Source organism: Callorhinchus milii, unplaced genomic scaffold (genome assembly GCF_018977255.1).
Source record: "Callorhinchus milii isolate IMCB2004 unplaced genomic scaffold, IMCB_Cmil_1.0 Scaffold1, whole genome shotgun sequence".
NCBI lineage: Eukaryota > Metazoa > Chordata > Chondrichthyes > Chimaeriformes > Callorhinchidae > Callorhinchus > Callorhinchus milii.
This window is the reverse complement of record NW_024704742.1, coordinates 98,628,724-98,655,454: the sequence shown is the minus strand read 5'-3', so window position 1 is coordinate 98,655,454 and position 26,731 is coordinate 98,628,724. Positions and strand designations below refer to the sequence as shown.

At 41.0% G+C, this 26,731-nt stretch overlaps 1 protein-coding gene across 1 annotated transcript in view; it reads left to right on the top strand.

The window, feature by feature from the left end:
- The window catches only part of mfsd3 (major facilitator superfamily domain containing 3), a 57,926-nt gene extending 32,091 nt beyond the window's left edge, over positions 1-25,835 (top strand). The window contains exons 4-6 of the mRNA XM_007899371.2: positions 2,270-2,373; positions 15,910-16,019; positions 24,650-25,835. Coding sequence (XP_007897562.1) covers positions 2,270-2,373; positions 15,910-16,019; positions 24,650-24,838 — 403 coding nt within the window. The 3' untranslated portion in view covers positions 24,839-25,835. The remainder of the gene's footprint in view (positions 1-2,269; positions 2,374-15,909; positions 16,020-24,649) is intronic.
- Positions 25,836-26,731: the final 896 nt, after the last annotated feature.

Here is a 26,731-nt window from a genome sequence, read left to right as displayed (position 1 = left end):
TGTGATGTGTTTTGAGTCGTGTTGCCAATATGAAAGGTGCTGTATCAAATGTTAGGATTAGAATTATTTTTGTATAAAGAAATGAACTGGCGATAACTTACTAGGAATTTTAATATGTACAGATATCTGTTTAAGTGCACCTTGCATAGCAGAGGGTGAAGCCAGTACAGGTGTATGTCACCAATTTGCATTGCTCGATGGCACATACAGTTTGATCCCTAGTTATTGCAGTATTACTGATGTATTGAAAATAGAACTCTGTGTAAAAACCTGTAATGTTTTGGTGCCTTTGTCGTAATTATAGCATCATTGAGACTGTGATGCTCTATTGGCACTGTATAGTCAAATCCCATTTCCGTGTTCTTTCAGCCATAGCCTTTTATATTATTTCTCTTCAAATATTTATCCAATCGCCTTTCAAAAGTTGTTACAGTTTCTTAGCTTCAGTACCTACTTGAGCCAAAGCCTAATCATACAATCCAGTAATTTTCCTGGTCCTGTTATATTGGAGGAAACCACGTGTAATTTGTTGTGCAGATGGGATTTTTCGGAGTTTGTAAACAGAGTGCTATTACCACCATAAGATTCTGACAGCACTTTACATTTGTAAGTAACAGAATTCAATACAAAGGTGTGGAAATCGAGTTCCCAAATCACTATAAAAATGTACATTTTGGTCAAGCAGGCAAATATTTTATCTTTAATATAACATAGTTTTTACTGCAAGATTCCAGGTTGCTTGAGCAAGGGAAATCTTGCTTACCTGAAACCCCTGTCCATTCATCTTTTTTTGTTTAACTCTTTTGACAGATAGAATGTCTTACTCTTTCCTTAATTTGACTAAATTTCATGCTTCTAAAAGCAAATTTGGACAATGTTCCAGTACAATTTGATATGCTTCACCAATTAACAACTGATCGCCTTTTATACAAGATTCCACTTCTGTAACAGAATATTCTAGTTCTTGCTCTTTTCCCTTAAACCTGAGCTGCTCTATGCACTCTGCCCACAGGCTTTTGTACTTTCCACAGTATTTTTCCTGTTTATAGTTATCAGAATTTTATCTAATGTGATGCTTCTGAGGGGACAAGTGCAAATTTTTAAACTGTAAATAAAACATTGGCTGGCTATTAATTACTATCCACTTGTGCTGCCTATCTTGTTGATAGACTGATGGGAGGTACATCCCAGAGGATGCACTGTGCTTTAAGTTCTTCCAAGGAATCAATTAGCTGGAGTAACACTGGGGATGGCTTATGTTTCGCATCAAGTTGTGGCAAGTTTCCAAGCGAGCTAAATAATGAATCGTTCTCTGTAAAACACTAAAACTTTATCTACAGGAAGTTCTGGTTAAGAAAAAATTAATAAAAATATTTTTTTTCACGTGGAATTGTGTTCCTTCCAAACCTTGAAGCTGCTTTGGCTCCATCGCTTTTGAAATTGAGTACAAAGCAAGTGATATCTGGTTTTAGTTAATGCAGTCCCAGGCCTTTAAAAAAGTCTGTACAGAGGAATCCTAGGCGATGATAACTAAGAGCTTCACTTTGGATTATTCAGATAACCCACTTTGAGCCATTCCAATTTATAAAGCACCATAAAAGTGCAAATTCTTTCTTTAATCACATCTTCTAGTTTTTAGACATGTTTGCTACCAGCATTAATGAGCTGTTAGTGAAGATTTTTGACACTGTGGAAATAGCCGCAGTCCTTAATTTTTGTATTTCTAGATCCTAAATAATAGTAAAGTATTATTTGCTTGGATTTCTACACGCATATTACAAAGGTCAAAAGGATTGTGGTAGAGTGATGTTAATGCATTGTAAAGGTTAATGACAGTGCTTCATGTAACTGAAAGCTTTATGTCATGCAAAGGTGAAACCATTTGTTAGTCATTTCTATATACCTAACACAAATGACTGTTGAAGCTGAGTCCCTCATAGCATTTAAAACGAAATCAGAAAAGTAATTTTAAACAGTAATGGAGAATGAGATTCCATCATATCTCTCCTGGTGCTAGCTCCCTCCTCCAGCAGGGGGTGTTAACTCAAGTACAAATATGATGGGCAGAATATCTTTTCTGTGCTGTGAACTTTCTATGATTCCTTGAGAATGCCATTGCCATAAAATTGTGTGTGCTTGAGGTACTCGTGCAGTGTTTCTTTTATAGATGGTGATCATTGGATTAATACAGCACATCCCAGAGAAGTGAGTAATTACTGTCCCTTGGATAATTTATGGTTACCTAAACATAATTTGTGTTCATTTACAGTCCATTCTCACTCACTAAAGCCCTGTTCATCCTGCGACTTGGAAGCTTGATCTTCCAGACATTTCTTCTCTTTTGGTTTCAACGTGACTCCCAGCTGATGGAAGGTATGTTGTATCAAAATATTGGTGGTGGAAAATATTGATCGCCGACTGATTTGTTTAATTTAACGTAAAGCATATCATTTAGATTGGTCGGTTTTGTTACCTGGGACAGCAGTTGGGGCACCACAATTTGGCTTGAATCCCCCTGGAAATGGGTAAGGGAAAATTAACTAGTGTTGTTAAGGGAAAACAACAGTCAGTTGTTGTTCTTGTAATAATAGTAGTGTTTCTGCTCTTGATGGATATCTGCAGACCTGTGATGGAAGGTGTGGCTATCAGATGAGGAAAGGATTGGGTTCAGATATCATATCCCTGGAGTTGAATAACTTGCCAGCTCACAAGTGAATATTTTTTTGTTGGGCTGAGGACTGAAGAGGGCCTGGCATCTGTGCAGCTGTACACCGGCAAATGAAGTTCGATACAGATAAATGCAAACTACTGCCTATAGGAAGCAAGAATAGGAAATAAGTAAACTCCACAGGTGGAATAGAACTTGCCAAGAGGGAAGGTGAAAGAGATCTATGATGGGTAGGCAGTGCTCTCAATGGCAAGCTATGCGGTTCTATTTGGGTAAACTCCAGCTATACCCCAGCGCACAATCTGGTGCTAATACCTGGCTTTCGCCAACCTGCGCTTTAATACTCTCCAGAATTAGGTAAGCAGGGTGTGTCCCTCCAGGCAGTGAATGCACATTCCATTCCAAATGCAGGAAAAATTCCACGGTATGTCGGTGCCTCAGTCTGGTTTGCATATTCTTAAGCATGGTGAGAGGCTTCCATATGTCAGATATCCTGTTGACCAAAACAAACCTGCATTTACTCTCAAGACTGTCTTTTTTCTTGCTGTTTGAAAGGCTGTTTGAAAGGCTGCTTTAATATGCATGTTTTCAAAAATGAGACCAAAGAAAGACTTTGAAATACAAATGCCAACAAAAAAAGGCCAAAAAGTGAGAGAGGAAAAGGAGTTAATATAAGAATATCGAAAAGTCACTCATATTTGCAGACAACTCCAATAGGTCACACGTTGCATCAAAGTTGATGCCCAGGATGATAAACAAGTTCAGAAAAGTGTTTTGATCTTTCATATCACACCAGGCGTCAGCATATGTGTGAGACTTATGAAGCAGTTTTCAGAGTTTGGACAAGTTTTTGTTGGAAACAAAGCATATGTGACCAGGTTGTCCACAAATATATAGTCAATTCACTTTACAGAATATTCTGTGAAGTGCTTTGAGATGTCCAGAAGATGTGAAAAGCGCTATATCAAATGCAAAGATATAGGATATATTGGATATAGATTATTATCATTATTCGTGTGATATGCCATGATACTTCAAATAAATAGAAATTCATTATATGGCTGTTGGTGGGACAATGCAATGCAAATTGGCTTCCACATTCACTGCAAAAATGCACAACCCCAAAGAACCCAGTGAAGCACTTTGATTTGTTGTCCTGACATGAAAAGCTCTGCATCAAATGTAAAGGTTATTATCATTGATAATATAGGCCAGAGTCTGTAAGTAAGGGAGAAGGTTAACATGTTTTAGAATGTTTTAAATATTGATTAGAAGTGTGGAATTTGACCAACGAATTCTCACATTATTTCTTAACCATCATATTATTCTGAACTAATCATTCCTATTAAGTAGCTACTTTTTTTAAAAAAGAGCCTCAGAGGACTGAATGTATTAGACCATTGCCCTTTGACCTCTGCTGCCCATCTTGAATCCAATCCCGACTGGGATGAAAGTTCCTTTTTTCTGAAGATTTTCACAGGGCTCAAGTTATTAGTAATGCGCGATAGGGAAAATACAATTCATTGTTTTCCAGCTTTGCTGATAGTGCAACTACTAATTTAAGTAAGCTAAATTATTATCCATTTGTCTTCCTTTCTCAATTACAGTCTCCCCAAAATTATGCTATGTAAAGTACAGAATATAGATACAGTATATAGAGAAGTTAATATATTCTGGATGAAGAGTGTGATTCACATCTGGGAAAACAATTGCTGTTTATCTCATTTAATCATTCACACTGTCAGAAGTGTTGAATTGAATGTCTGTGTGTTTGTTCCTTTTATTATATATGTAACAAAGCGACAGAAAAAGACTGAAGGACCAAAATGTTTTTTGAACCTTGTTTAGATTCTGGAATTAGATTATTTTAGATTGCTTAGATCTATAGATCTATTTGCATAATGAAGTACCTCTAGCTGTGTGGGTTTACTGTTGTGATCATTCAGAACTCTGCAGCTCGTGTCCTCTCCCCCACCAGGCTCTGTGACCCCATCAACCCCACCCTCGCCTGGCTCCACTGGCTCCCCATCCCTCAGAGGATAGAATTCAAAATCCTCATCTTCATTTTCAAGGCCATCCATCATCCATGGCCTTGCCCCCTTCTACCTCTCTGACCAGCAAATTACATTTATAGAGCGCCTTTCACATCGGGAGGACGTCCCAAAGCGCTGGACAGTCAGGTGTCGGGGCCCGAGCATGGGGGAGGGGAGGGTAGGGATGAGGGAAGGTGGAGAGGTGGGAGGGCAACCGAAGGCATGATCGAAGAGGAGAGTCTTGAGACCGGCCTCGAAGGAAGCAAGGGAGGAAGCGATGCGAAGAGACTGTGGGATGGAGTTCCAGAGTGAATAAGGGAACAAGGGAGTAATAAGGAACTAGTTAATTTTCATTTATTGATCACCTTGATCGTTGTGAAATGTGAATTAAATAGAAAATACTGTGAATGTTTTATATATACATACATATATATAATTATATATATATTATATCTAACATATATATATAATTTTTTCCAAAAGTCCCATTATTTGGTCACTAAAATACTTAACAAGCACAACTATAAGTCCAGGTTGCTCCATAACCTTGCTGTCCTAAAGATTGGTGACCATAACAGGTGGAAAGAGCTTCCAGAATGTCACTGAAGTGATGACACTGCATGCGTGAGCTTGAACAGTCACTGTTGTGCGAGAGAGTTACATTTATGAATCTTGTACTCATTGAAGTGAGGGCCAATAATGTGCAGAATGGGATTCTTTCTCAATCTGAAACTGGTGAACGCAGAAAGCACTCCCAAGTCGAGCAATGTGTGGTTAGATGTAAATAAATCATCGACTCAGAAGAGTTCCCCATTCTGCACCATTAACACTTTCCATTTCCCACACCAGAGGCCCAAAATTCCTCATATGCTCTTAAGAAGTCTTTTTAGGAGCTGCTGAAAACTGGCTTCCAACTCCAGCTTCCAAATTCAGAAACAAAATTAAGATTTTTTTCAAATTTCTGCATGATCTTAAATTTTAAGGCAATGGTCATAAGACATAGAACAATAGAAATGCTGGATCCTGGGATTCTTTATAGAAACTCTTTTGCCCTTGTAGAGCCAGGCTGTCATTTTAGGTCAGGTTCACATTGTTCTGGTGGGACTGCAAAATCCACTTGAACATAGACCCTCATAGCCAACAGGCAGAGAAGAGTTTCCCTCAATTATTTTCAAATGAATTCAGGATTCAGTCATCTTTAATGGACTGTGCCCCAGTGTGGAGAAACAGTAGGTGGTCCTTCCTGCAGTAGCATATATCCTGAAGCAGGTGCTTTCCTTTGCGTGTATGGAGATTTAATCATTTGCTTCTGAAACAAATGTCCCTTTCAAGGACACATTTCCCATTAACTGGTATCTGCTGTACTTGTATTTTCATTTGATTATTTCAAAACTGTGGTGCTGTGCCAATATTTCTCTATAAGTGCATGCATTCTGTCTTTAGAAACAAATTATTATCATGCCAATTTACTGTGCACAATGCTATTTTGACTATTACTGCATTCGTACATTTTAATATTTGGTGGGCATTATACACATTTTCTTTATTATGATGCAGAAGTACAATGGTGAATATTGGTGGGCGAAGCAGCTGCCCCAAATGACTGTGAGTTTATCCAGTGAGTCACTGCACTGTACACACTGGGAAGATACTTGGCTCAATCCTTGATCTTTGCTGAGTTATTAAACGTCAGCAAGGGCAGCAATTGAGGTATCCCTTTTCTTGAGGAGGGGAAAGATCAGCCAGGATTTCCATACCTCCTGCAAGATCGTGTTGAGATCGAAAAGGATTGGATTTGACTGGATGTTTCCCTTTAATTGCTTAGTGGAGTCCTGTAGCGCATTGGTTAGAGCACTTGCCTCGTAAGCTAGAGAACCTGGGTTCGATTCCCGGGCAGAGCGAAACACTGGACAAGTTTCCTTACTCCACACACCTCGGCTTACCTATCAGTAATTAGGTAACTGGTTGTTAGTCGATTGGCCAGTCACTTTTCCGCGGGTAATAATCCCTTCAAATAAATAAATAGATAAATAAATAAAATTTGGTCACTCAATCCATGACTGTTTGTGAAACACTGCTGTGCGCAATTGTTTGCTGCGTTTCACCAACAAAACAAACCGTCAATTTACTTTACAGTAAATTTTGTGAAGCACTTTGAGATATCTTGAAGACATGATAACAACATCAACAACAACAAGATTACATTTGTATAGCACCTTTCACGTCGGGAGGATGTCCCAAGGCGCTGGACAGAGTACAGCATTTCAGACCCAAGCTGGGGTTGGGGGGGGGAAGGGAGGGGAAGTGGGTGGCCGATGGCATAGTTGAATGATAAGGCGCTAAATCAAATGCAAGGATTTTTTTTTGTTATTATTATATTCCTCACTGCCAGGGTTCACAAGAATAATAACCACTGGAGTAACGATGTATGACAGAGAGACTGTTAATGTACCTCAGTAGAAGGAAAGGGGAGTCAAATGTTTCCAGAAAAGTAGGAAGGAAAGGAATGAAACTGGCGAGGGGTGGGAAGAAATTGGTGAAGCTATGGCACCAATGTAATGCGTGTTAATGCATCCTATCATCTGCAATAGGTCATGAAAAAAACATTAAAAAGACTTCATACAAGGATACCTGTGAAGTTGGCTGTAGCAATATAAATAATTTCTCTCAGGAAAAGATATAAACTTTGCAACAATTTGCTTATGTTAGGAATTTGCCTGGAAATTGCTTATCCTGTATCAGTTCCCCCTGCAATGTTGATATGACAAGTCTAAAACAAAGTTGAGCAATTGAAAACTTATGACACTGTTGTAAAAATGTAGTCACAGCTTTTTAAAATGCGAACACCAGATTAATTATATTTAATCATGAGATTCTCCGGTTCAGACAACTGCCATCATTTTTATCTATTCCAACATTTCTATTCCCTTAGGACAGGTTTGCTCTTCACTTTAATGATTTGACATTGGGCATGAGATTTTAAATACCTTAAGATATGTTTAGTTATGTAACAACTCAATAACATTTTAATTTTTCCCCATCCATCCAATTTTTGTTAACTTTCTCTCACTCCAAATACCCTGCTTCACACATACTATTAGAATATTTTAGAATATTTTCAAAATGATGAGAAACTAAAAATTGTGGAGGATTTCACAATATATGAAAGAGATTTCACAATACACAAATCCACGTACACAAATCACTAAAAACAAGCTCACAGGTACAAAACGTTATCAAAAAGGCTAATGGGATGTTGGACTTCTTGTCAAGGGGCCTGGAATATAAAGGAGAGGAAATGATGCTTCTGCTGTACAGAGCCTTGGTCAGACTCCATTTGGAGTTCTGCATTCAGGTTTGGGCACTGCACCTCAGGAAGGATATATTGGCTTTAGAGGGGGTGCAGTGCAGAATCACCAGAATGATACTGGGCCTTAAACGGTTAAATTATGAGGACAGGTTACATAAACTTGGTCTGTATTCCCTCGAGTTTAGAAGTTTGAGAGGTGATCTATTTGAGGATGTTTAAAATAATAAAGAAGTTTGATAGGCTAGATACAGAGAAACTATTTTCTCTGGTGGGGAATCCAGAACAAGGGGGCATAATCTCAAAATTACAACAACAATTTTATTATTTATATACTGCCCTCCATGCCGGACGGCGTCTCAGAGCACTTCACAGTAACAGATCCCGGGGCTGAGCGAGGGGGAGGAAGGTGACCAAAGGCGGGGTCGAAAAGAAAGGTCTTCAGCAGAGACCTGAAAATAGGAAGAGAGGGGGCGAGGCGAAGGGAGTGAGGAAGGGAGTTCCAGAGCCTTGGGGCATAGTGGCTGAAGGCACGGCCGCCGAGGGTGGAGCGGAGGACTCGGGGGACAAGGAGGAGGCCAGACCCAGAGGAACGAAGGCAACGGGCACTGTTTTGAGGAGAGAGGAGGTCAGAGAGGTAGGGGGTTGCAGAGGAGTGGAGGGATTTGAAGACAAGGGTGAGGATCTTGAAGTCGATCCTCTCTGGGACAGGCAGCCAGTGCAGTCTGGCAAGGACTGGGGTGACCGGGGAGCGGAGTTTCGTGCGGGTGAGAATGCGGGCGGGAGAGTTTTGAATGATCTGGATTTTGTGGATGGTAGTGGAGGGGAGGCCGGCGAGGAGGGTGTTAGAATAGTCCAGCCGAGAGATGGCAAAGGCATGGACCACGGTTTCAGCGGCTTTCGGAGAGAGATATTGGCAGAGATGGGCGATGCGTCGGAGGTGGAAGAAACCGGTGCTGGTGAGGGACTGGATGTGGGGGAGGAAGGATAATTGGGGGTCGAACCTGACGCCTAGGTTGTGTACGGGTTCGGAGAGTTTTAAGGGGAGGTCGGATAGGTGGAGGAGGTGAGAACCATGAGATTTTAGACGTTGACGAGCGCCAAAGAGTATGGCTTCCTTCTTGTCAACGTTCAGCTGAAGAAAGTTTGCGCTCATCCAGCCCCTGAGGTCTGACAGGCAGCCTGACAGAACGTCAGGGGACTGGGGGTCGCAAAGAGAGGTGGATAAATAAAGTTGGGTGTCGTCCGCATACATGTGAAAATGTATTCCATGTCTGCGGATGACATCCCCAAGAGGGAGCATGTAGATCAGAAAGAGAAGGGGGCCAAGGATGGATCCTTGGGGTATCCCGCAGGTGACCGGGTGAGAGCAGGAGTAGAAGCCATTTGTGCAGTTATACTGCTGGCAGTTTGTGAAGTAGGACTCGAACCAGGCAAGTGCGGTCCCATTGAGGTGGATGACGGAGGACAGACGGTGGAGGACGATGGCATGATGGACTGTGTCGAAGGCGGCGGAGAGGTGTCCAGTAGGACAAAGAGGCAGAGGGAGCCCTGGTCACAGATAGAGAGGATGTCGTTTATGACTTTCACAAACGCAGTCTCTGTACTGTGGGCGGAAACCGGACTGGAGGGGTTTGAAGATGGAGTGGGAGGAGAGGTGTGCGCAAAAATGCATTCTAGGACTTTTGCGAGGAAGGGCAGGTTAGAAATAGGGCGATAGTGGCTGGGGTTTGAGGGATCTAGGGAAGGTTTTTTGAGGAGGGGGGTGATGACAGCAGTTTTGAGGGAGGCAGGGACTGATCCGGAGGAGAGGGACTGTTTGATGATGTCAGCCAATAGTGGGAAGAGGAGAGGGAGCTGGGTGACCAGCAAGTTGGTGAGGAGGGCTCGAGGCAGCAGGTGGTGGGTTTCATAGAGGTGATGGTGGGTGACAGGGAGGAGGGAGAGATGGGGAGGAAGGAATATAGAATGGAGGTGGTGATAGGAGCAGATGATGAGGAAGGTGAGGGGTACAGAGAGGGCGTGGTGCCGGGTGACAAGGGCCAGGTGGATGAAGCTGCCTGGTGGATGTTATGTATTTTAAATGAAAATAAGTACATGACCTTCTCGCACTTCGCATTTGATTTGAAGATTGAGGAGGCCTGAGGGGGGGCATGGAGGAGGTAGTGGGTGGTGGAAAAAAGGATTTTAGGGTTGTGTTTAGCCTCTAAGATGATGTTGGAGTAGAAGGCCGTTTTTGTGCATGTCAAAGAATGACAATAGCTGTGGAGCTGCTCGAGCCACAGTTGGCGGTGAACTGTCAGGCCAGTTTTCTGCCATCTGCACTCGAGCAGCTGGGTTTGGGTTTTTTGACGGCGGACATGGTTGTTGCACCAGGGGGATCGGGTGGGTTTAGAGATGGATTTCAGAGGCACGAGGGAGTTGAAGGTGGAGCAGAGGTGATCAAGGAGCAGCTGGACGGCTGCTTCAGGATCTCCGCGGATGGAAGGCCCGACGGATAGGATGTTTGATGATGAGAGGCCTTTGTGAGGGTCTCAGGGGGTAGCCTTTTCCAAGGGCGGTAGAGGAAGGTTGAGGGCTTGGTGGAGGAGGGATGTGAGAGGGGAAGGAGATGAGGAAGTGATCCGAGATGGCCTTGTCCACTATGCTGAGGTCGGAAACGTCAAGGCCGTGGGTGATGACGAGGTCAAGTGCATGACCACAGTTGTGTGTAGGTGAGTTTATATGAAGGGTGAGGTTTAGGGAGGAGGGCAGTGAAATCAGCAGAAGTAGTGCAAGGGGAGTTTAGGTGGAGGTTGAAATCGCCCATTATGAGCAGGCGCTCGGAGCAGAGGGACAGAGAAGAGAGGAGAGTAGAGATGTCTGTGTGGAAGGAGCCGGGGGTGCTTAGGGGGCGGTAGAAAAGGAGGATTTTCAATGGGAGAGAGCGGTGGAAGAGGGTGAGGTGCTCGAAGGAGGGGAAGCTGCCAGAGGAGTAGGGGATAAGACCACGGGAGGCTTTGGAAATGAAGGCCACCCCGCCGCCATGTTGGTTTGGACTGGGGGTGTGGTGGAAGGTGTAGCCTGGAGGGGAGACTTCCACTAGGGGGACAGGGTCATTGGGGGAGAGCCAGGTTTTGGTGAGCCCAAGAATGTCAAAGTGCTCGTCCAGGATGAAGTTGTGGATGGTGAGGGCTTTATTTGAGAGGGAACGGACATTTTGGAGGGAAATGCAGGTGGGTTTGCAGGAGGGAGGAGAGAGTGGTGCGGAGAGGTTTTTGGGGTGTACAGAAGAGATGGTTGTGGAGAGTGGTGTGAGTGGAGAGTTGGGGAGGGTATGTATGAGTGAGGGGGAAGTTGGCTTTGCCTTAAGGAGGCGGTTTGAGCGGAGGGAGTGAATGATTGGACACGTGGGTTTGCTGCTCTGGGACAGCCAGTGCCGGGAGCCACGATGGGCCCGGCGGAGGGTGCCCAGGCTGGAGCAGAGGGAAGTGGTGATTGGGTCAAGGAGACAGAGAAGGCGGGGAGGGCGGTGGGAGAGAAGGACAGAGGGGGAGTAGCGGATAGAGGGGGGTGGTAGGAGAGACATTTAGAGTGGAGGGGGAGGCTCGGGTCGGGGCAGCAGCCAAAACGCGCACGCAGAGACTAGGAGCGAGCGATCAGCAGGACGGCATCAGCCCTCAGGCTCAGCCTCCCAGGTCATGGCTGGGATGGCAGTGGCTGGGGCTGCCAGGACATTGTTGTTGTAGCTGCCGCTGCTTTTTTTAATCGTGACGTCACGCCAACGTCACTTTGTGAATCGCGCCGCCCCGTCACTTACCCCCCTGCCCCCCCGCGCTCTCCTGATTCCGCTCACAACTGAGTGGCTCCTCACCTGGCTGGGCTTTATACCCGCAGCTGGGCCTCGGCTCCGCCCCGCGCTCTCCTGACTCCGCTCCCAACTCAGGTAAACCTGAGGTAATCCATTTAGGAGTGGCATTGGGAGGCACTTTTACACCCGAAGGGTAGTGGAAATCTGGAACTCTCTCCCCACCCAAAAGGCTGTGGATGCTGGATCCATTCACATTTACAAGACTGTGTGGATAGATATTTGTTAGGTACGAGTATCAACGGATATGGGGTAAGGGCAGATACTTGGAGTTGAGATACAAATCAGCCATGATCTTATAGAATGGCAGAATAGGCTGGAGGGGCTGAATGGCCTACTCCAGTTTCTGTGTTTCTCACCTTGTGCTGTCTGACTTGAGAGATTTTTTTAATAAAAAGTTTACTTTTTTTTTCAAAAAAAAGTTTTTGTACAGCAAAACCTCAAGTTATATTTTTCTCTTAACTGTACTTGTTGGAAAACTTATTTTCTTGGCCTACTCCTGTTCGTATGTTCCTATGCTCTTATAAATTCACTCACACACGTTTATACACACATGCACACACGCATACACTCTATCTCACACCTTCTCTCACATGGTCACATGCACTCTCTCAAAGCCTCACACACTTGTATGATTGCATGCTTTGACATGGCTGAGGTTCAGCTCAAGGGACTGAAAAACCAACAAACTTCCAGGAAAGATGAACTGTACCCTAGGGTACATAAAGAGAGACAAGATAGAAGACTTGTGCTACGCTGATAGACAGACATGATGGAGTTGTTCACTACTGGTGAAGTTTCAACAGACTGGAAGCAATCATATTGTGGTCCCTATATTCAACAAAAGGTGACAGAATCATACCTGGCAATTAAAGACCCATTAGTCTGACCTTCATACAATCGAGGCTGCTTAATGTTATATTCTGTCGGATAAAATTATAACATTGTATGTACTATAATAAATTTTGTGTTTGTCGAAGTACCGCATGCATGGTTCATTCACGTACTGATGTCACTGGGTATCAAAGGCAAGAGGTGGCTGAAGGGAAGGAAGCTCTGGGTAGTTCTTAGGGGAGTTAGATCAAACCTTGGGGAAGTATTAAGTGAGGTGCCTCAGGAGGCTGTACTGGGACAACTGAGAAGTCAGACATGGATTCTGTCCCTGGGTCTGTGTCATTGCTCCTCTTAGATGGGGCTAAGCTCGGGTATCTTTGGCGGTGAGGTTTTGTAACCTCTCAGCAGGAAAATGCTGCAAATCGGTTAAAATGATTTATTTAAATTTTTAACCATTTTTTCCACAAAGAGTCATGTTGTCACAAGGTTTTTAAACTTGCATCTTGGCTTTCTTTCCCCTGTGTGTTCCCTTATCTCTTTCTCTCTGTATTTACCACAAGTTGACTCCATATTAGCCCCAGTAGGATTGTGTGAGAAGAACAATTCTCTTCATTGGAGTTGTTACAAATAGTAATTGTTGATAATTCAGTACATTCAGATTAATAGCCATTAATAACATTGAGAATCATATGTTTATTAAGATCAAATGGATAAGAAAAGTAATTTAATTGAGCTCCCATTGCCTCACTCCATCCTCTGAAACCTCCTGCGACTCTGTTGTCCCGCCCGTTCCCTCCACTCAATAAATACTAGCCTGCTTCATGTCCCCCCGTGGGTGAGTCTGGAACTACTACTACAACAACAAAAACAACAAAATGACATTTATAGAGCGCCTTTCACGTTGGGAGGACGTCCCAAAGCGCTGAATAGTCAGGTGGGTGGGGCCCGAGCATGGGGGAGGGATGGTAGAGAGGTGGGAGGGAGACCAAAGGCACGGTTGAAGAGAAGGGTCTTGAGACCGGCCTTGAAGGAGGCAAGGGAGGAAGTGAGACGAAGGGACCGTGGGATGGAGTTCCAGAGTGTGGGGGCAGAGAGGCTGAAAGCCCGTCCACCGATGGTAGGGAGGGTTGGGCGGGTGACATGGAGCAGGCCGGAGCCCGCTGAACGGAGGGAGTGGGCAGCATGGTAGGGAGTCAGCAGGTCAGAGAGGTAGGAGGGGCAAGACCATGAACCTGAGTTCAATTCCCGGCAGGGCGAAACCTTGGGCAAGTTTCCTTACTCCACACGCCTAATAATAATCCCTCCAAAAAAAACACTAATAAATTGGTCATTTTCAATCTACGACTGTTTGTGGGACATTGCTGTGCGCAATTGGCTGCCGCGTTTGCCCACAAATATACAGTCAATTCACTTTACAGTATATTTTGTGAAGCGCTTTGGGACGTCTAGAAGACATGAAAAGCGCTATATCAAATGCAAGGATTATTATTATTATTTTCATTTGGTTTAAAAAAAAGTAAAAAAATTGAAATCTAAAGATTTGTGTGGTCTTAAAATATCTTTATTCTTTCAAAACTGTTACTCCACTTTACAGGGGTATATGAAAAGGGCAGGTAAGTGAGACTGAAAGGATTGCTATTGAAGGAGCTGGCACAGACACGATGGACCGAATGGCCTTCTTCCTCACCACATTTCTGTGGTTCTACAGTTCCATTCTCCCTTGCTTTGACGCAAAGGATTAGTGAGTTTCAAGCTCTGTGGTAGCAGTTTTTCATAGGAAATCACAGTACTAACCTTTGCCTCATACTTACTTAAAAGGAAATATCGCTATGTTGGCTGTGCATAGAGTACTGATCTTGTATCCAGATCAAATCAGTGATTGTCAAAAGTCCAGGAGAATGTTTTATTTCAAAAAGAGAGACTATGGCAAAGCCCATAAGTTTCCTCTTGAAACAGTTATTTGAAACATTTAAGAATGCTTTCACAAAAAGTTGAAGTATTTTATTTTGTCAGCTGGGTGCCTGACACTTGCAGAAGAAACCCATCACCATGCTTAAGAGTATCTAAACCAGACTGAGAGTTCCACATATGTATGCCAGATGTCTTAATCTTTTCTAACATTATTTGACTGCATTGCTTACATATTTGAATGCATTTTTCTGAGTTCTTTTGGTGATGGATATACTGTGTAAATTGCTAATGTTACACATCCATCTCCTGATTATCTGGGTATTTGAGGCTTATTCATAAAATTACTTTTGGTCATATAGTCTCCTGCCAAAGCATTCATCTTCTTGCGGTTTCTCTCTCTCTACCTTAGTTTCTGCAACAATTTTGACTTTTGTAACGGTGATTTTGACATTTGCCACTGTGATTTTGATGTTCATTGCTGCAATTTGTTTCCTAACTAAATTCAATCAGAGAATTTGCTTGTATTTTTGTCAGAATCAAGGGACCGATACACCGCTGTCTGCAACATTTAACCGACATCTGTGGGGTGTTATACTGGATTATTCTAATTTAATGGAAAATGCTGAAATCGTCTAAAATCAGCTAACAAGGCTTTTCTATTGGCCGCCTGGGAGGTAATCCCCGTGGCATTGAATACTAAAGGGCATAATAGGAAAATAGTTTACAAGTCTGAATAAATAAGGATATTCATATGGATAATGTGCATAAGAGGTGAATAGTTGTAGCTCACTCAGGAAGATGAAATAATTGATATCAAATTCACCTCTTGTCACTCCAACAGTTTCCATAACATCAACCAAAGAGCTCAGTGGTAAGACCACACATAACGATCTTGAATATTCTAACCAAGAAGGTTTTTTTTTCATTTCAAGTGAAGTGACACAAAATACTGCTGGGCATTTAGGTTTCATGAAACTTAATCTCTGCCTCACACCTGACAACTAAGTGACAGGCAGCTTTTTTAATCAGACCATTTTATAGTTCAGATTCAATTAGATGAATTCTCAAATCACTTCCTGGTTTTGTCATAAAATTACAGTGTTTTATGCTTTTTTCATCTCTGAAATAATACTTCAGGACTTTTGATCTTCTGCAATAACAGGTGTTTGCTTTGAGGCATTGGATCCTGAGTTTTAAAGCAAAATATGTCATAGGAGAAGATTTTTTTAAAAAAAGTGCTTCTTTGCTTGTTGTCTTTCAAAGTATCAATAAAACATTTTAATTAAAATTTATTTTATGTCTCTCCTAGGTGCAGTTATGCTAAGTATTATTTTACAGAGTTTTCTCGGTGGATTGATAACAACATTGACATTTAGTATCATGATGTTATGCTCTCAAAAGGCTGAGGAAAAAATACAGGTAAACTGGGCATTTTTTTTTCTTGCACAGTATTTTATCGTTTTAGCACCAGAACTTTGCTACATTACATTTTGGTGCCTGTTGCAGTTTACTGCACTGGGAGTTTAGGTTTGCTGTGGGCTGGAATTCCATGTAGTATCAACCTTAATTTTAAAACCATTGTGAAAACAAATTAATTAAGATTTTTAATGATTTTTGGAAATTTCTTATATTGAGGCTCAGTTGGGAAGCTTTCTTGCAGCTCTTTAAGGAAAGCTGGCTTCTGAGTTTAAGATTTTTTTTATATTTCTGCGTAATGTTTAATGTTAAGACTATGGTCAATTTAGATTTATATAGCACCTTTCACAAATTTTACTGCATAGAAACTCAAATTGACAATTCATGAATTTAAATGGACCAAATGGAATTCCAGGCTTCTGATTCTCACTACAGTGAATTATAAGAACATCTGTTCCAAGAAACATCCTATTGATAACAACGTATGTTTATTGCTTCACTTTCCCCTCTTCGCATATATATCAATGCTACTTTTCTTGCTATCAGGAAGCTTCTGTTTCTGTTTTTTAATGGTGAACAAATATCTTATTCATGGTAATACAATTGAGTCATTTGGAACAGGTCAAAAGACTGCAAGCCATTAATATATGCAACAACAAGATTGCATTTGTATAGCGCCTTTCACGTCGGGAGGACATCCCAAGGCGCTGGACAGCGTACAGCATTTCAGACCTGAGCTGGGATCAGGGAGGGAGAAGGGAGGGGAGGGGAAGGGGGGTGACCGATGGCATGGTTGAAGAGGAGGGTTTTGAGGCAGGACTTGAAGGAATCTAAGGAATGGACGAGGTGGAGTGATTGGGGGATGGAATTCCAGAGTTTAGGGGCAGAGTTTTTGAAGTTTGTTTCAGGATTGAATTTCATCAATTGTCAATTTGTCTTTCTATGGGTCAAAAATCTTGAAAGGTGCTAAAATCTAAATTGTTGTTGGCTGGTTTGAGCCTCAACCTGATTTCAGAGCACGAAGTGCCACCAAGATACAGATCAAATTTAAATATGTTTTACTTAACCTTGGCCATAATAGACGATTGGTGACCGATCATCTCTGGTAATGATGTTCTGTAACCCAAATCCACTGTAATTTGTATCATCCAAATCAGTGTCTGGGATTCTACCACATGGTTGTTAATGTTCTCCTTTCACATATCTTGGAATAACACAATACCGCAGAATCTGCAACATTAGAAGCCCAAAGAGTTCTCATAGTTTTAAACTTAGGACCTCCTCTTAAAACTTAAGATCATGAGAATTTAGATTTTTAAAAAAAAATTGAACCTTAGTTTAGAAGCTAGTTTTACACAGTTCTTAAAGCAGCTTCCAATTAACATTTAAATAAGACATTTCCAAACCTTGCCTGGAATTTTAAAGCAATGAGCCTAAGGCTATAATCATGAAAAATGTTGGGCTTCGGAAAGGATAGCAATGTCACTGCACTTTAAGATATTACTCAGATTGTGCACTTGCCCCTTAAGATTCAACAACAACAACAATTTTTAATGTAGCCACCTTCGTGGGATGGCATCTCGGAGTGCTTCAGGATGTATGTGCTGGTCATGCGTAATTGTGCTCTGGATTGTGAAGAAAGCAGGAGTGCCCAATGAGTGCAGGCAGTGTAACTGATCAGCGCAAAGGAGGCATGTTAATAAGGCCATCACTTAAACAAATAATCCTTGCAGTTGATGCAGTGCTTTTCATGACAAAAGACTACATCAAAGCTCTTCACAGTATTTACTGTAAAGGTTACTTCGTAGCCTAGTCAATTTATACAAAGCACAAAATGTGTCAGTCTGACTCAGGTGGTAGCGCTCTTGCCTCAGTCAGAAGGCTGTGGGTTCAAGCCTCACTTCAGGACTTTTAACTCACATAGTTTTAAGAGGAAACTCCAGTGCAGTGTTGGGGTTGTGCTGCATTGTTGGAGGTGCCGTCCTTCGACTTGAAACGTTAAAGCAGAAACTACCATCTGTTCAGGTGGATGTTAGAGATCCCAAGGCACTATTCGAAAAGAGAAGAGTTTCTTCTGGTGTCCTGGCCAACAATCCCCCAATAAAATTGTTCATTGACTTCATGGCTGTTTGTGGTATTTTGTCTACTTCCTGGACTTTTGTCTATCCATTTCCATCAACTGTAACAGGTGCACAGAATAGACCTCTATAAATAGACCTATTTTACTGATCAGTATTAGGGAACATCATTACTTCTAAATATTATTTGGCAATTTTCAAACTCTATAAAGGGAACTGGGTGCTTATTTTGAAATGGTTTGATTTGAAATATCTTTTCCAGGGATTACAAAGTACTGTACCAACAGTGCCTGAAGGGTAAAATAAAACATTATTTAATCTTTTTCCACTTGATTATTTGCTGGAAAATAAACTAGTTGTTGGAACAGTTATATAAAACTTGAGCAGGATTTCAGCCTTTTATAATATGGGCTGCATTAACAAGCTGGTCTAATCCCATTGTACAAGTCTCCCTTTCCAAGTGGAACTTTGAGGTAGATTGTAGCTTTCAAAGCCAAACAGTTCCAGCAGAAATATGGAGATAATTAAGCACAACTTTATTAAGGAGGACAAATGGAAAGCTGCTGTCCGAGTTAAGAAAAAAAGTTTGTAAAGGTCACTTTTAGTGTTATTTGCATTACTGCATTCAATCTTCTAAGAGCATGGATAAACATTGGTAATTCATATCTGAATGTAATCTAATTTTGTGTAAATTTTTGAAATGCAGCGTTATGAATATGAAATCTAGTTGGTTGTACATAAAGATAAATAGCAATAGTTTCATGTGACGATCTTCTACTCTAGTAACACATTCTTTGAGCTCTACATTTTCTCAGGGTTTATTGAAATTATTGAAAATAAATAAATTGGACTCATTCCAAAGTACTTTTAGAGGAAAGGTACCAGAAAACCAAGAGCTAATTTGTTCCATTAACATTACATTGAAGTGGAGAGACTTTTTTTGTATTTGTTAATAATGATAATCAACAAGATATTTATCAATGACCCCATGTTACAGAATATTAAATGAATCCCATCAGCCTTATATTTGTTGTGTCATTTTGGTTAGAGTACTCCACTCGCAAGTGAGAGACCTGGGTTTGATTCCCACCGAGGCAAAACATTAGGCAAGTTTCCACATGCCTTTGTTTATCTAGCAGTGAAGGAACACGGTTGTTAGTAAATGGATGGATCGCTTTTCCGGGGTTAATAATTCCTTCATAGATAAATAAATAATAATGTGGTCACTCAATCCACGACTGTTTGTTGGACACTGCTGTGCGCAATTGGCTGCCACGTTTTGCTCACAAAATATACAGTCAATTCACTTTACAGTATATTTTGTGAAGTGCTTTGAAACGTCTCGAAGATGTGATAAGGTGCAAGGATTATTATTAGTAGTAGTTTTAGTTCTGAATTTGCCATTTGATGCCCTGGGAAGGATTTTGACAACTTTTCAATATCGTACAAGAACTTTGTAAAGCTTTGAAATAATAATAATAATTCTTGCATTTGATATAGCACCTTATCGCATCTATGAGACATCTCAAAGTGCTTCACAGAATATACTTAAATTGTAAAGTGAATTGACTATATATTTTGTGGGCAAAATGCTTAATTTTTTTTTCTTTTTTTAAAAAAATCATGCGTGATACGGGTAGCACAGAGATTAGACACTGGCCTCTGGCCTCAAGACCTTGGGTTTGCACCCAGCTCCGACCAGTGAGATGTAGGTACCCTGTAGTAAGCAAAAGTGTTCCCCCACAACAGTTATCACTAAGATATCTCCAGTAGCAGTATTTGCTAGTTATCACACACATCTAAAGCCCTACCTTTTTATAATTTGAGAATTTGTCATGTTTAAAATTGCTGCACAATAATGCTTTTTGTTCTCATGAAATCCCTTCTGGCTTAACTGTGAGACCGTTCACCTGCTGCTTTTGAGTTTCAGCATTGCATAACTTGTATTTGTTAAGGAGAATGCAGCAGCCATTCAGATTATTAAGTAAAGTGTAGTATATGATTGCACATATCATATATCAGTTGTTGCTGGAGAAAGGCACAGCTATTCGTGCGGCATCCTAACCAGGTTTTGTTCCCATCTGATTTTATTCAGAAGCCATTTATGGGTGTTTTATAGTAAACTGTTTCAAAGGTCTCCTTTTTTTCTCCACTCCCAGGACACATTCTTTTATCTGAATGGTCTGATTGTGCCTTATGCCAAGAGAGCAGGACAAAAGACAAGAAGTTCATAGATGTATAGGGTAATTTTTGGAGAGACATCAGGAAGTATTTCTTTACACAGAGATTCTTTACACAGAACTGCTGGAACAAGTCACCAGGAAGGATGGTTGAGGCCAGGTACTAAACACTGTTTAGGAAACTGTTTGTTCTTTCCTGTGATGGGAAGATAGTAGAGTACATATTCAGATCAGATGGGCCAAACAGTCTTCTTCATCCTAACGTGCCTTGTGAATGTGAAATTAATGATTTAAATAAATTGTATTTTAATTGGACTGCTGATCATCACAAGGTAAAGGGACTGGTTGTAACACTGCGCAAACCATTGCTATCATAACGAATGAAAACAACTAAACCTAATGATAGTTTCACAATGACTGATGTATACAGTCATAGGTAGACGTTTTGATACGTACAGTGATTGGGAATTATTTCTTTACCCAGAAGATAATTAATGCCTGGAATAATAATAATAATAATCCTTGCATTTGATATAGCGCTTTTCACGTTGGGAGGATGTCCCAAAGCGCTTCACAGAATAGACTGTAAAGTGAATTGACTATATTTGTGGGCGAACGCGGCAGCCAATTGCGCACAGCAATGTCCCACAAACAGTCATGGATTGAAAATGACCAATTTTATTATTGTTTTTTGTTTTAGAGGGTTTATTATTAGGCGTGTGGAGTAAGGAAACTTGCCCAAGGTTTCGCCCTGCCTGGAATTGAACTCAGGTCTCTCGCTTGCAAAGCGAGTGCTCTAACCACTGAGCTACAGGACTCCATTACTATGAGTTACAAGGAAAGATGATTGCAGCCAGTACGCTGGACTCATTTAAGATGCTGTAATGAATGAACAATATGGAAGGTATTCTGGAAGGGTATTCTGGAAGGCATACTTTATCGACACCTTTCTTATGATTATTAGTGATTATCTCCCAGTCAAACAAATGGCAAACTGTAGTAATTGGTTTGGGTGACGAAGTAGATATTGAGTCTGTGCTGATTTCCGTAATGTGAGTAGCAGAAGGACAGCGGTTGTACCTCCTAATGTATTTGTCATGTTGTTTCAGAGAGCCGTTGGCATGTTTTATGCTAAGGCACAAAGGCATCTGATGCCCTTTTGTTTAATTGCAAGGTGAAAAATTCTGTTTAGTGACCTACCAGTATTGAATGTATGGAAAGAGTGGACAGAGAACTGATTAACTTGGCTCCCAGTTCCCTATTCCAGTATATGGATATTCCAGTATGTAATATAGGAACATAGCACTGAACAGGATTGGAAAAGACCACCTGACTTGTCGCAAGATAAAAACAAAAATTCATGTACTGTAACTTTCATCTCCTTCAGCTGATCTTTTTGCCAAATCAGTATCCAATTTCTGCTTGAATTTCCTGACACCATCTGCCATGATTATTATTACCACAACGTAATCTGAGAAAAATTTTCATTTTGTGAGGCAAAGACTTGATTATGTAAAATTTCGACATCATTTTTATATACAAATCACACAGGTCTCAGTATTGCATCTGAAATACATCGCAGGATATGCTATCGCCCTTAGGGAAAACCTAGAATTTCACTTTACAACAACAACTTGCAGTTATAAAGTATATATATTTATAAAGTACCCTTCACAAGGTTCAATCTCCAGCTATCCTTCCTATCCCACATCTGGTCCCTGACCAGGACTCTTTCTTCCACCTCCGCCAGATTGCCTGTTTTTGACCCTACCTTAAATCAAATGCTGCTGAAGCCTGTAAGCATGCTTTTGACACCTCCTGCCTCGATTTTTCAAATGCACTCCTCACCGGTCTCCCCGTTTCCACTATAGATAAGTCCCAAAAGATCCCAAACTCTGCCGCCCGCCCTTCCCTGTACCAGGCTCCGCACTCCTATAATCCCTGTTCTTGCCAGGCTCCGCTGGCTCTCTATTGCAGAATGGATAGTTTTCAAAATTGTCACTTTCAAAATCAATTCATGCTCTGGCACTGTCTACCTCTCTGATGTGCTCATACCATAATCCACTATACGTCGCCTTTGCTCAGCCGGATGGGTCTTCTGGTGTCCTTTGTCGCTGGTTCTCTCCACTCCACCATTGGAAGTTGTGCTTTTAGCCACTCTGCCCAAAACTATGGAACTCGCTGCCTCAATCCCTCCGTCTTCTCCCCTCTTTACCCATCTTCCAATCACACCTAAAGACTTTCCTCTTTCCAGCTTGGCACCAAACTACACCACTGTTATGTAAAGGGCACTATATAAATATAAGTTGTTGTGGAACTACTCAGAGCACATAACAGTAGCAGAGTTTGATGCTGATCTAGAGAGAAAGAAATCACCTTAGGCATGGCCGAAGAGGAAAGTCTTCAGATTTGATCTGAAGACAGGCAAAGAGGGTGCAATGCGGAGAGATTGTATTTCACTTTACCTAAAAATCAGACTGAGTTACTTACCTCTGGATATGATAATCCTTTCTCGAGATGTAAAATGGCATAAAAGAAAAAACAATTCTGATCCAGCTATTTTACAATTAAGGTACGGAGAAAAATTGCCTCAAGAAATTCAGGGTTTGTTTTCACAATAACGCACCAACCATACAAAACCACAGACAGATTTATTTTCTGTGAACCAGAAACAGATAGCATCTTGTAAGCATTAAGTATCCTTTTGTTACCATTCAAGGTTTCTCTCTCTTCAATTATGGTCAATGTTAAATTAAATGGTGATTTGTCACACTGACATTTCATTTGAAAATCCTAGCTCATTAACTTAACTAAAAATACTAATTGGCTATGCATCTCATCGTCTTATTACATAATAATGTGGTAACATGGAACTAGCGGACATAACCCTTTGAATATAAAAACACACTTTGAAAATAATTGGAATAGTTTGATTAGATCAGGATGAATGGTTTATTTCCTCAAGATTTTTTTTTATAGTGCTGATGTATCTCAAAGCACATGTATTTATTGCCAAGTGTAGTGACTGTTTCACATCAGCAGCTATTTTGCACGGCGCTATGAGGTGAATGACTGAACAAACAAGAGGTTTGTGGGCCAGGATGCCAGGAAAAGTGCCCTTTTAATAATCCTTGCATTTGATATAGCGCTTTTCACGTCAGGAGGACGTCCCAAAGCGCTTCACAGAACACACTGTAAAGTGAATTGACTGTATATTTGTGGGCGAACGCGGCAGCCAATTGCGCACAGCAATGTCCCACAAACAGTCGTAGATTGAAAATGACCAATTTATTATTGTTTTTGATTTTGGAGGGATTATTATTAGGCGTGTGGAGTAAGGAAACTTGCCCAAGGTTTTGCCCTGCCTGGAATTGAACTCAGGTCTCTCGCTTGCAAAGCGAGTGCTCTAACCACTGAGCTACAGGACTTCTTTTTGAATAGCATCATGGGATCATTATTTTCCACCTCAATAAGTAAACTGGGCCTCAGTTTAATACATCTTTGAAAGATAGTACCTCCAGCATTAGCCTGATCTTACTGCAACCAAAGTTTTGTAACTTGATATGATGTATGGGGGATTCCCTGGAGAAATCAATGTTTAGGTCTTGGGCCTTTTTATCAAGAGCCATACTACACTAAAGCACTTTTAGATGGCCCTACAGAACTTCCCCAGTTCTGTACTGGAGCACCAGCCTCGACCTTTATTTCCTTACTTCTAAATTAGCCGTTTTTACTGGAAGCTGATAAAAATGAATCAATACATTTAATATTTCCTGTTGTTGAAGACTTTAATATAACCTCATTTGTAAGGTAATTGGTCTTCCTGTAATTGAAACCTATTTTTAACCACAGTAATGAGTTAACCCTATGAAATCTACTTGTAGGGGACCTGAGTGCATTGGAAAAAATACCAAGATACCAGGCATATTGTGTGTGTAAAGTAAATATGTTGTAGTGATATTATTATATGTTCACAGTGAAAAGTTTGAATCACAGATCCATAAGGTCCAAAGATATGCAACTGATATATTAAAGGAAATGCATCCTTGGGTGCACATCCTTGACTGTCCTTCACTTTGGGACGTCGTTCCAACGTAAAAGGCGCTATAGAAATGTAATTTGTTGTTGTTGAGACTGGGGTCTTCAGAGGTAAACCTTCTTAATTGACTGGTGGACTGACTTCTTTGATTGATGGTACTTTTTGAAAAATGTTTGTTCTAGACAGCTGGAAGAAATGTTTTGCTTTTTGGTGTCATTAAATAAGAGATCATACTATTTGTTGAGATTGTTGTTGTATTTGTGTGGAAGCAGAGGTGGTAATATCACCGTTTCTTATTCCTATCATGTGCGGTGACATTTGCTTTTTTTTTTGCAGGCTACTCATTACTCCTTTCTGGCTACTCTGGAGGTGCTGGGGAAACTCACTTTTGGTATCATGGGTGGTGTGATTGTGGATGGGATCGGTTTCCGCTACAGCTTCTGTGTATTTCTGGCTCTTTCACTTTTATCCATTCTCCATGTGTTGAATCCACCTAAGTTGGCCCCAGACAAGTTGTCGAAATAAAATATAGTTTGGTAGAATCCAACCATCGTCACTCTGAATACTCTCCACACAGCACCTGACAGGGCAAACAGAGCGATGAGGCCACTGTCACAAGGCAGCCATGCAGGTCACAGGTAAATGAATAGTAAAAATAACATGGTCCAAATTGCAATATTCCTAAAGTGTCTCTGTTTCGTAATTATCACTGACAATAAATAAGGAGCATTACAGAATTGCAGTTAAAAATGTCTTTAACAACAATAGCACTCTAACAATACAAAACCAGAGACAGATTTCTGTGAACCAGATATTTTGCTGCCAAAACTTACAAGTTACAATTTTTTTTCGTTCCTTGTTGCTGTTTTTTTTACGTTTTACCAATTTTTTATAATAATTTTTGTTGCATTATCCAATACAAAATAGAAATATGCTCTCTCGGAAGCTCACTCAGAGTTTTTCCCGATTCATTTTTCCCAACAATACATGGAAATTCCGGATTTATTTATTGGAATTTGGGATTCATGACAAGCCATTCCAGTCATCAAATTTTAATAAAAAGGTAACAACCTCAAATAGACTATTGCGGTTAGGAGACAGCAGTATTTATTACTTTGCAAACTAATATCACAATTATTTTTTGCAATTGTTAATTTAATGTAAGCTACATGTCATTTTTGACTGTACCCAGGAAGTCACTTACAGCTCCTTCAGATCAACTTTGTCAGGATTTGGGACCCTGTATCTGATCTGAACACTTCTAAAGTAGTCTGAGCCCTTGTTGTCTTAATTGAAAACTTGTGAAGAATGATTACATTGTCACAGACACACTGTACAATTGTAGTTTTTGTTTTAATGAAAAAAATAATCTTTGGAAGTTTTAAGATAATATATGTATGTGTTTGTTCAACGATTGTTCCAGCGGATGCTGTTATATTTGTAAAATGTAACATTTCTGTTGGGGATTATGAATGGATCCAAAGTTAGCACAAAATCAAATAAAAGCCATTATTTAAATGCCTTATGATGTGGGTTTAACTTCAGTCCTTTGGTCAGATCTCTACTTGTTCTTTGTGAAACTAATGTTGCCTTTGGCTAAAGCTGAACAAACCAAACTGATGCACCAGAGTGGTTTAGCATTCATAGTCAGCTGACAGGAAAGCCTCAGCCTCACCAAAAGTACATAGTAACCTCAAGAACCTGTTGACATCTTTAAGTACGCTGCATGATAACATCATCTACTTCAACCTACTTGCTTTTGGGTTCCAACATGCAATGAATTGTCTTAATAGACATTCCTATGTTTATTTAGACAAATTGCATTCAATGTCCCTTCCAAGACAGATAACGTTTCAGAGCACTTTACAAATACGGGGTTGGACCCTGATCAAGGGAGAGGGGGAAGAGGGTGTTGACCATAGGAGTGGACAAAGAGGTAGGTTTTAAGGTCAGATTTAAACATAGTAGAGAATGGTAATGGAAGTGTGTCACACCGACCTGTGAAAATTCAACACCGTTACCATCTACTTTCAGAGTGGAGTTTCTGTCACATGGACGAGATACTGAAAGAAGATATCTCACTTGGATTCCATAATTAGTTGATCCCAGTAAGAAATCACTATATATTATATCACATTATTGAGCACAACGCCTGATTACGCCATCCCTATTCGGTGCTAGAAACTACAGGGATTAAATAATAAAATAATCCATGTGGCACCTTTCACTTTGAAAGGGTGTCTCAGAGTGCTGCACAGGATTTACTGCGAAGTGTATGTTTTGTAGGCAAACTAGGCAGTAATTTGCTCCACAAACAGTCATGTGAATGAGCAATTTTACCTGGGGGACCGTTGGCCAAGACACCGGGAGAAACTCTTTTTTGAACAGTGCCATGGGATCTTTAATGTCCAACTGATC